The sequence below is a fragment of the Fringilla coelebs genome, assembly GCF_963513975.1.
Source record: "Fringilla coelebs genome assembly, chromosome: 23".
NCBI lineage: Eukaryota > Metazoa > Chordata > Aves > Passeriformes > Fringillidae > Fringilla > Fringilla coelebs.
The window spans coordinates 3,723,677-3,738,256 of record NC_140049.1 but is presented as its reverse complement, the minus strand read 5'-3'; the positions used below and the strand labels follow the sequence as shown (position 1 = coordinate 3,738,256).

Here is a 14,580-nt window from a genome sequence, read left to right as displayed (position 1 = left end):
ATAAAAATTTAGTATGTAGAAATTGAATTTATAATAGATTAATACACTTAATTAAATGTATTAAACTCCTGCCCCATCTCTGGAAGTGTTCCAGGCCAGGCTGGATGGGATTTGGAGCACCTGGCACACTGGAAGGTGGCACTGGCTGAGCTTTAATGTCCCTTCCCACCCAATCCACTCCATGATCCCATTCTGTGGCTCTAAATCAGTTTATTTTTCTAACAGACACACATCCTGGGCTGGGAACTGATCTGGAATCACCAATTTGCATCAGATTTTCCTAAAAAACCCCAATTCCCCCAGCCACACCTACCTGGCCAGGGCACAGTCTGTCCGCTGACCTGTGGAGAGAAAGAGATGCAGAGTGAGGAGGGAGGAATGGGAAATGCCTTCTGCACAGAAAATTCTGGAAGGAGATGGAGGAAAGCAGAGGAGAGAGGGATGGGGAATGCCTTCTGTACAGAAAATTCTGGAAGGAGATGGAGGAAAGCAGAGGAGAGAGGGATAGGGAAATGCCTTCTGTACAGAGAATTCTGGAAGGAGATGGAGGAAACAGAGGAGAAAGGAATGGGAAATGCCTTCTGCACAGAGAATTCTGGAAGGAGATGGAGGAAAGCAGAGGAGGGATGGATGGGAAATGCCTTCTGCACAGAGAATTCTGGAAGGAGATGGAGGAAAGCAGAGGAGGGAGGGATGGGGAAATGCCTTCTGCACAGAGAATTCTGGAAGGAGATGGAGGAAAGCAGAGGAGAGAGGAGGGGAAGCCCCAAGGACAGCACCAAAGCCATCCCTGCCAGCTCAGGCTGTCCAAGCACTCCTCTCTCCATGTGAATTCTTGATTTGAAATAGAAATCACCTCCCTGAGCATTTTAATTGTTGATTTCTGCCCCCCAAAAAAAAACCTGGGCTTGTCAGTCCCTCCCTCCCTCTTCCCAGGGGAACTGGTGGGGCAGGGGATTCTCCTTCCCCCCAGCCCCTGAGGAAGAGTGCAAACATTCCCAGATTTGTCAGCCCACAGCCTGGACGTGCTGGCACCAGAGCTATTTTCAGAGACAGACGTTCAGTGGTGTTTTTACAAACATATTTATCAAAAACACTCCGTTAACTTGAGCTGAGTTTTCAAGGAAGCAGCAGCCAAACTCAGGGACTTGCTAATTCAGCATCACCTAAAACATCACAACAGAAGAGGCAGAAGAGAGGAAGATGCGCTGCTGGGAGTGGGACAGGAGGATTTTTTTTTTGGTGGAAGAAAACCAGTGAAAGCAAAGCACACCAGCTGAAAATCCACCTTCCCTCCCGTTGTCTTCCTGCTCCAGGGGAGGTGGAAGGAGGAGAGAGGGAAGCAGCTAATTGCTGATGGCTGACAATTAGCTGAGCACATCTTGATAGCCACTTTTGCTCTCCCCACTGTAAAAGCCAAAACAGTGCATAATTTACATGAAAATGTTATTCTGCAGCAGAATTTCCAGCCATCTGTCCCCTTTTTCATCATGGAATTTTCACACAGAGAAATGACTGTGGCAGCATCAAGGGGCTCCTGCATTAGGGTGACAAATGGGGACAGGAGGCAGGGACATCATTACTGGCAGAGAGGAGGACTTGCTGCTACTTTTATTGCTGGAACTTGTCATCTTCAGATTAAGGCAATTTGCACCACCAGGACTAAAAAACATCACCTGAGGATGGGGCAGGGAGGGGAATAAAAAAGAACAACCCCCTGAAGCTCCCAGGCACTGAAGGCACACAGCTGGAGACACATTTTCCTGCAGAGCTCCTGACCCTGCTCTGGGGACGTGTGGAGGGAATTTTATTTGCCCATTTCCCAATGAAGTGACATTTTATGGATAAATCTAGGCACAGTCCCCACTTTGTAGCATTAACCTGCTCCTGTGGGTTGGGAAATGGGATGTTCCTGCCTTTCCCAGCTCCTTCTGATCTCACAGATGACAGGAGGAGTTTTTCTGGGCGCTCACAGGGTCACAGAGCCACTGCCAAAGCTCTGTTTGCAAAAAACAAATCAAGAAAACAGAAGCAGCCTTTAAATCCACCCAGCAATACAGAAATCACATTTAATTTCCTCTCTTTTCCCCCCCAGCACAGCTCGAGCTGGGTGCAGGGGGCAGGCAGGTTAAGAGGGAACAGGGCAGGAATGCAGGGGTCAGCCAGGATCCAGGAATGCCATCACTCTGCCACTCACAGATCCTCAGAGGCACAACAAAAATGCCCTGAGGACACCAAACTTTGCCTCCAGCCACCCTTTCCTACAGGAGAGCCGAGGAGATGAGCAAATTTAATCAGACTAAACTAAAACACATCCTCCCCTCACCTCAGATAAACACAAAACTCTCAATTCCTGCAGCAAGGAGTATTTCACTTTTCCAGCACATTCTCAAACTGGGAGCAGAGGATTTCAAAACTGAGTTTCCACCCAGATTTGCACCCCAGGAGCTGTGGGGAGTCCAGCTCAGCCCCACAGCTCTGCTCTGACACGAGCCAGGGCTGAGCTGAGCCACTCCTGACCTGACATTTGGGCTGCCCAGCTGCAAACACAAGGCAGGCAGGTTTCTATGGAAACTTGGGAAAGTTGAAGTGGTTTTTGGCCAACAGGATTTGCCCATGCCATGAAGGGAAAGAAATCTGCCTTTGTTCTGCTTCTGAATATTCAGTTCTGGCTGCTGCCCCCTGAGTGATGCCCTCTGGACAGGCAACATATTTCACATGCTCTGAAATTTGTTTGTGCTTCTTCTGACAAAAGCCTGGGCTCAACATTGGGTTGAAGCCACAGGGGTGAGGAGCAGCCAAACTGCCAGAGAAATGAAGGCTAAAAATTCTGAATTGATCAGTAAATCAGCAGGTTTGGCCCTTCAGAGCTCACAAGGATGGGTGTGGAGGAGAGGAAGACAAGTAAAGGCTTAAAATTCTGAATTGCTGAGTAAAATCAGCAGGTTTGGCTTTTCAGAGCCCACCAGGATGAGTGAGAAGGAGAGGAAGCCAAATAAAGGCAAGAAATTCTGAATTGATGAAAAAATCAACAGGTTTGGCCTTTCAGAGCCCACCAGGACAGGTGAGAAGGAGAGGAACACAAATAAAGGCTAAAAATTCTGAATTGCTGAGTAAATCAGCAGGTTTGGCTTTTCAGAGCCCACCAGGATGGGAGTGAAGGAGAAGAACATAAATAAAGGCTAAAAATTCTGAATTGATCAGTAAATCAGCAGGTTTGGCCTAAGAAGGATCATGAGGAGCTCACCAGGATGGGTGTGGAGGAGAAGAACATGAAGGCAAAAAATTCTGAATTGATGAAAAAATCAGCAGGTTTGGCCCTTCAGAGCCCACCAGGATGGGTGTGAAGGAGAGGAACACAAATAAAGGCTAAAAATTCTGAATTGCTGAGTAAATCAGGTTTGGCCCCAGAGGGATCATGAGGAGCCCACAAGGATGGGTGTGAAGGAGGGGAACACAAATGAAGGCAAAAAATTCTGAATTGCTGGGGAAATCAGCAGGTTTGGCCTTTCAGAGCTCACCAGGATGGATGTGGAGGAGAAGAACACAAATAAAGGCTAAAAATTCTGAATTGATCAGTAAATCAGCAGGTTTAGCCCTTCAGAGCCCACCAGGATGGGTGTGAAGGAGGAGAGGAAGACAAATGAAGGCTAAAAATTCTGAATTGATGAAAAGATCAGCAGGTTTGGCCCCCCCAGGATGGGTGAGAAGGAGGGAGCAGCACACAAATGCACACCAACGCCTCATTCAGCATTTTGGTGCCCAGCACTCATCTCCCTGATGCAGATTAGAGGAATTAATGAATGAATAAACCATCAGCATGGCCAGGGCATCACTAATCCAGGCTGAGGAGCTCAGAGGGAGCCCAGGCTGGGCAGAGCTCTGCTCCTGGGGGGATGCACACTCACTTTCTCCCAGGGTCTTCTGCAGGAGGTCGTGCTTGGCCTGGAGCTTGGTGATGAGGTTCCTGCCCTCCAGGTACTCCTTCATTTTCTGTGGAGAAAAGAGGATGGTGAGGGATAATCTGCTCTCTGAGCAAGGCTGGGGGGCTGGGCTGTGAACTTGGGGACAGGGACACTGAATTTACAGGGATACTGAATTTACAGGGACACTGAATTCACAGGGACACTGAATTTATAGAGTGACACTGAATTTACAGAGTGACACTGAATTCACAGGGACACTGAATTTATAGAGTGACACTGAATTTAGTGTGACACTGAATTCACAGGGACACTGAATTTACAGGGATACTGAATTTACAGTGACACTGAATTTAGAGTGACACTGAATTTATAGAGTGACACTGAATTTATAGAGTGACACTGAATTTAGTGTGACACTGAATTTACAGTGACACTGAATTTACAGGGATACTGAATTTACAGAGTGACACTGAATTTACAGAGTGACACTGAATTTAGAGTGACACTGAATTTAGAGTGACACTGAATTTAGAGTGACACTGAATTTACAGAGTGACACTGAATTTACATTTAGAGGGACACTGAATTTAGTGTGACACTGAATTTACAGTTATAGAATGATGCTGAATTTAGAATGACACTGAATTTACAGTTATAGAATGATGCTGAATTTAGAGTGACACTGAATTTACAGAGTGACACTGAATTTAGTGTGACACTGAATTTACAGTTAAAGATACTGAATTTAGAATGACACTGAATTTAGAGTGACACTGAATTTACAGTTACTGAATGACACTGAATTCACAGAGTGACACTGAATTTACAGTGACACTGAATTTACAGTTATAGAAAGATGCTGAATTTAGAATGACACTGAATTTAGAGTGACACTGAATTTACAGTTATGGAATGACACTGAATTTACTGTGACACTGAATTTACAGTTAGAGGGATACTGAATTTACAGTGACACTGAATTTAGTGTGACACTGAATTTACAGTGACAGAATGACACTGAATTTACAGAGTGACACTGAATTTACAGTTATAGAGTGACACTGAATTTAGAGTGACACTGAATTTACAGTTATTGAATGACACTGAATTTAGTGTGATATTGAATTTAATGTGTCACTGAATTTATAGTTATTGAATGACACTGAATTTACAGAGTGACACTGAATTTATAGTTATTGAATGACACTGAATTTACAGAGTGATACCAAATTTACAGTTAAAGAATGACACTGAATTTAGTGTAACACTGAATTTACAGTTACTGAATGACAGTGAATTTACAGTTAGAGGGACACTGAATTTAGTGTGACACTGAATTTAGTGTGACACTGAATTTACAGTGACACTGAATTTACAGAGTGACACTGAATTTACAGTTAGAGGGACACTGAATTTACAGAGTGACACTGAATTTACAGTTAGAGGGACACTGAATTTACAGAGTGACACTGAATTTGCAGTTAGAGAATGACACTGAATTTAAAGAGTAATACCAAATTTACAGTTATAGAAATGACACTGAATTTAGTGTGACACTGAATTTATAGAATGACACTGAATTTCAGTTATAGAAATGACACTGAATTTAGTGTGACACTGAATTGACAGTTCTTGAATGACACTGAATTTACAAAATGACACTGAATTTAATGTGACACTGAATTTACCATGACAATAACTGGTTAAAGCATGAACTAAGTCCTGGCTTAAGTATCTGGGCAAGTCCAAAGCTCAGGCCACTCATATTTGAGCCCAGCCTTTTCCAACCTCCACAATTCTGCAATTCTGTTTATTCTCCACCTGCAGGGCCATTTCCATTGCTGCTCCCTGGGATCAGGGAATGTTTGGCATCTCTGGAGCCACCAGAGGAGCTGCCCTGCTCCCTGGGCAGGCAGGGTGGGATGCACTCAGTCTGTCTGAACCAGCTCAAAGGCTGCTCCCGTGCTTATTCTCTCACTTAACCTCTCTCACCCCACTTTACTTGTCAAACCCTGTGTGCTGGATGATCCACAGGACAAAATAAATAAAGATATTATTGAAGTTCACCTTTGCTCTGGCACTGGGATATTGCACAGCCACAAAGGTTTTCCCCACTGCTCCCTGATTTCCCACAGCTTTGAAAATGCTGGTTTTTATTTTTTATTTAGTTCTTTCATCTCTTATCTTGCAGCTCAGAGCAGTTTTATTTATCTTCACCGAGCTGCAGCACGTGAAGTACTCTGCTATCCACATCAGAAATGGGACATGCTTGCATTTAAAACCACAAACTGCAAATATCACAGAGAATCCTGAGAGATCTTCAGAGCTCAGCCATATATATATATAGAGAGAAATATATATATATATATATATAGAGAGAGAGAAATATTTATATATATAAAAATACATAAATAAATAAATAATTTTAAAAATAAAAATATATAATATATATCATCAATATATAAATATGTACATAAATATTGATTCTATTTATAAATATATTATATAATATATTCTCTATATAAATATAATATATTATATTTTACATGTATGATATATGACATTTATTATAGCTATATATAAATAAAAATCTATTAATAACAATACTAAATAATATAGTATGATATTAAAATATATAATATCTATACTATAAATATAAATATATAAATATATAAATAAATATATATAAAAATATATATAAAAAATAAAAATATATAAAATATATATATAAATATATAAAATAAATAAATAATTTTTAAAATAAAAATATGTAATATATATCATCAATATATAAATATGTACATAAATATTGATTCTATTTATAAATATATTATATAATATATTCTCTATATAAATAAAATGTATTATATTTTACATGTATAATATATGACATTTATTATAGCTATATGTAAATAAAAATCTATTCATAACAATACGAAATAATATATTATGATATTAAAATATATAATATCTATACTATAAATATAAATATATATAAATATATAAATAAATATATAAACAAATAAATATATATATTAAAAATATATATAAAAAATAAAAATATATTAAAAAATATATAAAAATATATATAAAATAAATAAATAATTTAAAAATAAAAATATGTAATATATATTATCAATATATAAATATGTACATAAATATTGATTCTATTTATAAATATATTATATAATACATTCTCTATATAAATATAATATATCATATTTTACATGTATAATATATGACATTTATTATAGCTATATATAAATAAAAATCTATTCATAACAATACTAAATAATATAAAACAACAATATATTATTATATTAAAATATAAAATATATATTATATTAATATATATTAAATATATATTAAATCGAATTTTTATATTTTATATAAATTATTTTCATTTTTATTTTATATATTTTATTTGTTTGTTTGGTTGGGTTTTTTTTTGAGTTTTTTGGGGTTTTTTTAATATATATATATAAGCAGTAGTGAGGGTGAGGGAAAACCTTCCAGGAACTAAGGAAGCTCCCCCTGAGGGCTGCCCAGCCCTGACACAACAAACAAAAATGGCTTTAATTAACTGCCAAAATCCTGTGTTTTATGTCCCCTGGCTTGACAACAAGGAAAGAAACATTTCACAAGAATTAAGTCCCTTTGGAAAGTCTCAGCATTTCCTGCTTCCTTTATTAATATTTCAATTTTTTTGTTGTTGTTTTGGATGAAAACAGGAAGCGCCCTCAAAAAATGAATTGCATTTTTTTGGGGGGGAATTTCCCTGCAGAGTTTGTTTGCCAAGACCTGACTGTGTTTTGCTCAATCAGTTCAATTTTTGGAGAAGAAAATATGAAGAAAATTTAAAAAAATAAAATAAAACAGTAATAAATAATATAACTATAGTAATATAATATGAACTATATAAATAGAAGCTGTAATGTAAATATAATAATAATAGTAATAGTAATAATAGTAATAATAGTAATAATAGTAGTAGTAGTAGTAATAATAATAATAATAATAATAATAATAATAATAATAATAATAATAATAATAATAATAATAATAATAATATTGCTGCAAAAATAACCAGTCTGAAGGGGGGAGTTGAGGATAAATTTGGTTCTGGGGAGCCTCAGAGTCACAGGTTAGAGGACAGGAGGGTTGGAAGGCTCAGCTGCAAACAGAAGCTTCAAGATCAGCAGATCAGCTCCTCCTGGCAGAGTTAAGCTCCCCTTTGAAGCAGATCTAAACACTTAAGCCCAGCCTAAGGTGGGTCAGGCAGGGCAGGGCAGAGGCACCTGCTGGGACTTGCAAGCTTTGAGGTCATTAAAAACATCAACAGGTACCAGGGGTTGCTTTAAAGCAGAAAAAATGTTCCCATCCACTGCAGAATTTAATTTTTTTTTACTGTTTCCTCATGCCTAACATTCTGTTCCCTGCCTGTTGCAAGGATGCTGATGAACAAAAAAAAAAAATTAATTACAAAATAAAGCTTCAGGCTTTTCTCAGTGAATGACAAAGATCCATTAACCCTGGATTTTTGGTGTAATAAAAACAGACAAAGGGGAAAATGAAATCATCAAACTACAGGAGAACTCCTGAGGATTTCATTTGGGGCAGAGCACAGCTGGAGTTAAAAGCAGCCAGAACAAAGGAGCAGAAACATCTGAGTCCCCTCACTTGGGCAGGGTGACAATTCAGAGGGGAAGATCAGCTGGGAGGCAGAGCCAGGAGCATTCTGCACCCCCAAATCCCAGCAAGGTGGGGATCCCTGAGCCCAAATCCCAGCAAATTTGGGATCCCTGAACCCAAATCCTGCAGGATTCCCAGGCAGAACCAAATCCCAGCAAATTTGGCATCCCCGAGCCCAAACCCCAGCAAATTGGGGATCCCTGAGCCCAAACCCCAGCAGGTTGAGCATCCCTGAGCCCAAATCCCGGCAGGTTGAGCATCCCTGAGCCCAGATCCCAGCAAATTGGGGATCCCTGAGCCCAAACCCAGCAGGCTGAGCATCCCTGAGCCCAAATCCCAGAAATTTGGCATCCCTGAGCTCAAATCTCTGCAAATTTGGCATCCCTGAGCCCAAATCCCAGCAAACTGGGGATCCCCGAGCCCAAATCCTGCAGGATTCCCTGGCAGAACCAAATCCCAGCAAACTGGGCACCCCTGAGCTCAAATCCCAGCAAATTTGGCTTCCCTGAGCCCAAATCCCAGAAATTTGGCATCCCTGAACTCAAACTCCAGCAAATTGGGCATCCCTGAGCCCAAATCCTGAAGGATTCCCAGGCAGAACCAAACCCCAGCAAACTGGGGATCCCTGAACCCAAACCCCAGCAAGGTGGGGATCCCTGAGCCCAAATCCCAGCAATTTGGCATCCCTGAGCCCAAATCCCAGAAATTTGGCATCCCTGAGCCCAAATCCTGCAGGATTCCCAGGCAGAACCAGCTGCACGTGGGATGAAGCAGAACCCAACCAGACCAAGCCTTCCTCCCTGTCTGGGACACAGAAAAAAAATATTTCTGCCCCTGCTCCACATGCTGATCCATCTCCAGTCAGGAAAATGAAATGATTTTCCTGCAGTTTTTCCTCTCTCTCTCCCCTCTCCAAGAATAATTCCATACCAGGCATTCAGCTGAATCCCAATTCAAGATTCACAGGATCAGCAGCCAGCTGCAGGGCTCAGGAGCAGCAGGATTTTATCCCCCATTTCCCCCAGTCTTAAGGCAAAATTAAACCCTCATTAATCCTAAATCACTTCACCCAACCAGCACTGCTCTGCTTCCTCCTCTTCCCAGAGATAAAACCCCAACATTTTGCCTAAAAATTCAAATCCTGCTGGTTTGGAGGTGGAAGAATGGAACCATTCCCCCCCTTGCCAGTGGCCAGGTGGGGCTGGTGCCAGCTGTGCCCTGCTGGGCAGTGCCAGGGTCCCTGGCTGGGGAAGCAGGGCTGTAACCATGGCAGCAGCAGCACATCCCTGGATTTTGGCTGGATTTTGGTCGGATTTTGGCTCCCTGAAGTCGCTGCTGCTTCCCTGCCTCAGCCACCTGCAGCAGCTCAGGGCTGGGGCCATCCTCCCCTGCACAGTGGGACCTGAATACAAATTAAATTCCCCTGAATTCACATCTCCCTTCAAGGACTGGGATGTGCTTCCAGTGGAAATGCAGATTATTCCAGTCTGGAGATGGAATAATCTCCAGACTGGAATAATAAAAATAAAATACTCACTCCAGTGAGCATCCTTCCACTAAATTCCCATCCCTGTACTTACCCCAAGAGCTCTGCCTAGGAATGCAGCCCATGGAATTTCCTCCTTGAATCACATTAATATGGAATATTCTTTTAAATCAGCATTTTTCTGGAAGTTCCTAACCCCCAGCACTCAGCACATCACGAGGTAAAAGGGAATTAAACCTCAGTTCTGTCCTGCACTTTGTTTTTTATCCCCTGCACAAAGCTCTGCCCTCAAGCCTCATTAATACCCATCAGAGGGGTTTGTGAGACACTGGAAAAGCTGCTCCTGGGAGATTCAGAGCTGGAAATCCTTCTCAAGGCTATTTATAAGCCTGGTCAATAGCAGATCAATCCAGCATCTGATCAGGCTGCTTAAAGAGGGTCTCTGTCTAACACCACACCAACAGCATGAAATGGAGAAATATCCCTCCAAAGTCAGCCCTGGATTACTCCTCCTGTCTGAACTCAGAGCAGCTCTCTCCAGAGAGGAAATGCCCAGAGTTCAATTAAAAATCACTTTCCCAATTCCATAACCCTGGGCAGGGTGGTCAATCCTGCCTTAACTGGAGCAGCTCCTCCACCCACTTCTCTCAACAGCCACTTTCACCTTCACCTTCAATCCAATTCTGGATTTTTCTAATGATCCATCCTGCCAAGTTAGTGCCATTTGCACTGAAAATTCAGATTTTTAACAAGCAACACCCCTCTGGGAAGAAGAAGGTGAAGGATGACTGAAGGAATGACAAATTAACCAGGGTAAGAGCCATGATTTTCATCTACTACTCTGAAATATTTTGAAACTGGAAACAAATTCAATGGCTTAACATAAATCTGATGTAGGAAAAAGACACCCAGTCTGGCATGAAATTCAATAGCAAAAAGCATCTTGTAAAAAAAAAAACTGACTCAATGAAAAGCTTAAGCAGGCTGAAATTGCAAGATGATAACAAAAAATGCAAGAGCTAAACATTCTTTCAGTTTGCACTAGTTTTGAAATTTCATGTTTACAAGCCATTAAGTTCTGTCTCAGAAAACTCCTTTTCAGATGCAGAAGGAATCAAATTTGACACAATTTACCCACAGACTACATTGGAATCAACAGAGAAATCCCAAAATATTTCCATATAATTGAGAGCACACATTTCTAAACCCCAACATGCCTCCTCTGCTTGCCCAAAATCAGTGAGAGAGGCGTTTTTGTTAAAGAGCATCACTTTGCACTCTGCTGTGAGGATAATTCCCAGTAGATCTCACTGAAAATGACAGAATCATGGAAAGGGCTGGGTTGGGAAGGATCCTAAAGATCACCCAGGGGATGGGCAGGGCATCCCAGGCTGTTCAAACCTCTCCTGGCCTTGGAAACTTCCAGCAACAGGGCAGCCACAGCTGTACCAGGGTCTCACCACCCTCCCAGGGGAGAATTTCCCAAAAGAGAATAAAAAACCCTCTTAAACCCTGAGGAATCAGGTCCTTACAGTGAAGTAGAACTGCTCAGTCTCCTGCTGGTTCGCCCTTCTCTTGGCAATGCTGGGTTTGCTCATGAACGTCTCTGACACCGTGGATTTCACCGACTCCATGGAGTTGCTGTACTGGAAGCAGTCAGAGACATCAAAGTCCTCGATGGTGACAATGTCCTGGATTGTCTGCAGCGTGGCCTCCATGGTCTTCTTCACCTGCCCAGCAAGGAGGAGAGAACTCAAAACCTCCAGGTTTGATGTTGTGAGTAAACAACAGAGGTAGGGGAGTGCCCCGGAGCACTTTGCTAATAAACAGATATTACTGGTTTCACACCCTGGGTGCTGTAATTAATTCTGGCTCATTAGCAGCACAGTCCATGCAAGCACAGAGCTGGCAGCACCCTGAACCTGCCAAGATCTCAGTTGTGATCTCAGGAGGAGATGGAAAGAAATTTAACCTCAAAGCAAAGAAAGCTGGAACCAAGATTCCCTAATTGTCTTTGCAACTGCATCTACTGGGCATCAAATGTTAATTACAAACAGGGCTCTGCTGCACTCTGCATTTTTATTGAAGGCCAGAATTAACTTTCTGGACATAAAAGGGGTTGCAAATTTTGCCTCAAAGCTCCTGAACACAGAGGTGCAGAGATCAGATCCCCATTCCTGACTTCTCATGTTGGATAGCCAATCAAACAAAAATCACTTTAACTCAGCTTATGCAAACTCACTTCAAAACATTAAATTCCTCCTTTTCCCTTTGCTATCCAAGTTCAACTCTGGCAACACAGCCAGTCTTATCAAGGTAGGGATGGGAAGAGAGATATGGGGGTGTTTAAAAAGATTCTCTCCACACACCCAACTTCCCTGTGAGATCACACCGCAATTCACGCACAAAACGCTTCAGCCTTGAATTTCACCACAAATGTCAACACAAAAGGATCACAACAAGAGGATTCTTCCACAATCAGTGCCCAACAACCACTGGCAGTGGCTGAGGGGGGTTGTTGATTTTGGGTTTTTTAACTGACCTCTTCATTTTCAATCTTCAGCGTGGACAAGCGGGACTGCAGCTGCTGACACCTCTGCACCAGCTCGCTCTGGACTGGCTGCTGGGCACAGAGCTGAGACTCCTGCAGGAGAGACAGCACAGCAGAGCATTGCAATCACTCCTTTATTTATCAGACACTAATTTTCTCTGAAGTGCTGAGCTTTAAAACTGAATCTGGTTTTAAAATCCAGGTTGGAAATTGGATTTCAACCAGAGGAGAAGTGCAACTCCCTCCCTGAGAGGAAGAACAGCAAGCAGATGATGGCAACATCAAAGAAGAGCTAAAAAACATCAGCTGCTTTCAGGGGTGTCAGCTCAAAGTGTGCTTTGGAAGTCTGGAGGTGCTTTATGCCACGTATTTGGGTAAATCACATCGAAAAAATCAAGAATTTGGGTCAGTGCTTCAGCCAGGCATCCTGGGGTAGGGGCAGGAGGGGCTGGGGTGGCTCAGCTGAACCACCTGCACAGCACAAGCACAAGCTCAGTGCTTGTGCTGAGCTTTAAAACTGAATCTGGTTTTAAAATCCAGGTTGGAAGTTGGATTTCAACCAGAGGAGAAGTGCAGCTCCCTCCCTGAGAGGAAGAACAGCAAGCAGATGATGGCAACATCAAAGATGAACTAAAAAACATCAGCTGCTTTCAGGGGTGTCAGCTCAAAGTGTGCTTTGGAAGTCTGGAGGTGCTTTATGCCACATATTTGGGTAAATCACATGGAAAAAATCAAGAATTTGGGTCAGTGCTTCAGCCAGGCATCCTGGGGTAGGGGCAGGAGGGGCTGGGGTGGCTGAGCTGAACCACCTGCACAGCACAAGCACAGGCTCAGGGCACTCCTGGATGAACCCAGGGCAGCTGAGATGAAAAAGCTCAGGCTGGGGACCTGCCACAGACACAGAACACCGAGGCTCCCTGAGCTGCTCAGAAATGCTCTCACTCCACAGCCTGAGACAGCTTTTCCCTGTAGGTTTGTTCTGGGTTTTGTGTGGCTTTTCTACATAAAACACTGACCTCACTGCCTGAGGCTGTTTCTTTAGAGACAGAATTGAAATTGGGGGTTTTATCCCACCCATGCACACAGAGGATCAGATGTTCTGGTTTAATCTGCTGCACCATTGCAACAAGAGCCTCAGCTGCATTTCCAAACACTCCTCCAGCCTTGAGGAGCAGCCAGATGAATGATTCAGTGAGTGAATGAATGAATGACACTCTGCAGGTAATTCCTTTTCTTCCCACGATCTCACAGCACCACAAGCACCAAAAAAAAAAAAATAAAAATCCAGGGAAGGTCATTTGCAGTCTGAAGGTTTCACTTCAAATGGAAGAGACAAAAAAGAGCCTGGAGCAGGGGCTGCAATTCCCAGCCCAGAAGAAGAGGCTGCCTGCTCAGGGGACAGTCTGGAAATGGAACCAACTGACCTAAATTGTCACACTGTGCATGTGCTCCCACCCAGAAGCAGTTTCAGCTTGTGGGACTTTCAGCAGCTCCCAGCTGAGCAAGCACATCTTGATAAACCCATCAAAGAGAGGGGTTTGCCCTGCCAAAAATGAGGAGTCCTCTGAGAGCCCTGGCTCACAGGGAGGATGCAAAAAGCAGCATTTTTGCACACTCAGATGCTGCAAAAAAACCAGCATTTAAAAGGTTTCTTATATTGACCTCTCCAATCTCAAAATTCAGAGGTTGTCTTGGGGTTGAAGCAAACCTGGTAGGTTTCCTACTCACATTCAGGAAATCTAACAGGTTTCCTACTCACATCTAGGAAATCTAACAGATCTCCTACTTGTACTTAATATTAAACCTAATTCAGCATTTTCAGCTCCAGGGAAGGGCCAAGGATCAGGATCAGCTCAGATTTAACAGCAGCACTTGCTCCTTTTCCCAGAATCTTTTTGGGGTTGCAAGGGACCTCTGGAGATCCT

At 42.3% G+C, this 14,580-nt stretch overlaps 1 protein-coding gene across 1 annotated transcript in view; it reads right to left on the bottom strand.

The window, feature by feature from the left end:
* The window catches only part of SRGAP2 (SLIT-ROBO Rho GTPase activating protein 2), a 120,422-nt gene that overhangs the window by 35,404 nt on the left and 70,438 nt on the right, over positions 1 to 14,580 (bottom strand). Inside the window, exons 8-11 of the mRNA XM_084220863.1 lie at positions 12,647 to 12,745; positions 11,637 to 11,834; positions 3,909 to 3,993; positions 314 to 341 (exon numbers count right to left, since the gene is read on the bottom strand). Coding sequence (XP_084076989.1) covers positions 314 to 341; positions 3,909 to 3,993; positions 11,637 to 11,834; positions 12,647 to 12,745 — 410 coding nt within the window. The remainder of the gene's footprint in view (positions 1 to 313; positions 342 to 3,908; positions 3,994 to 11,636; positions 11,835 to 12,646; positions 12,746 to 14,580) is intronic.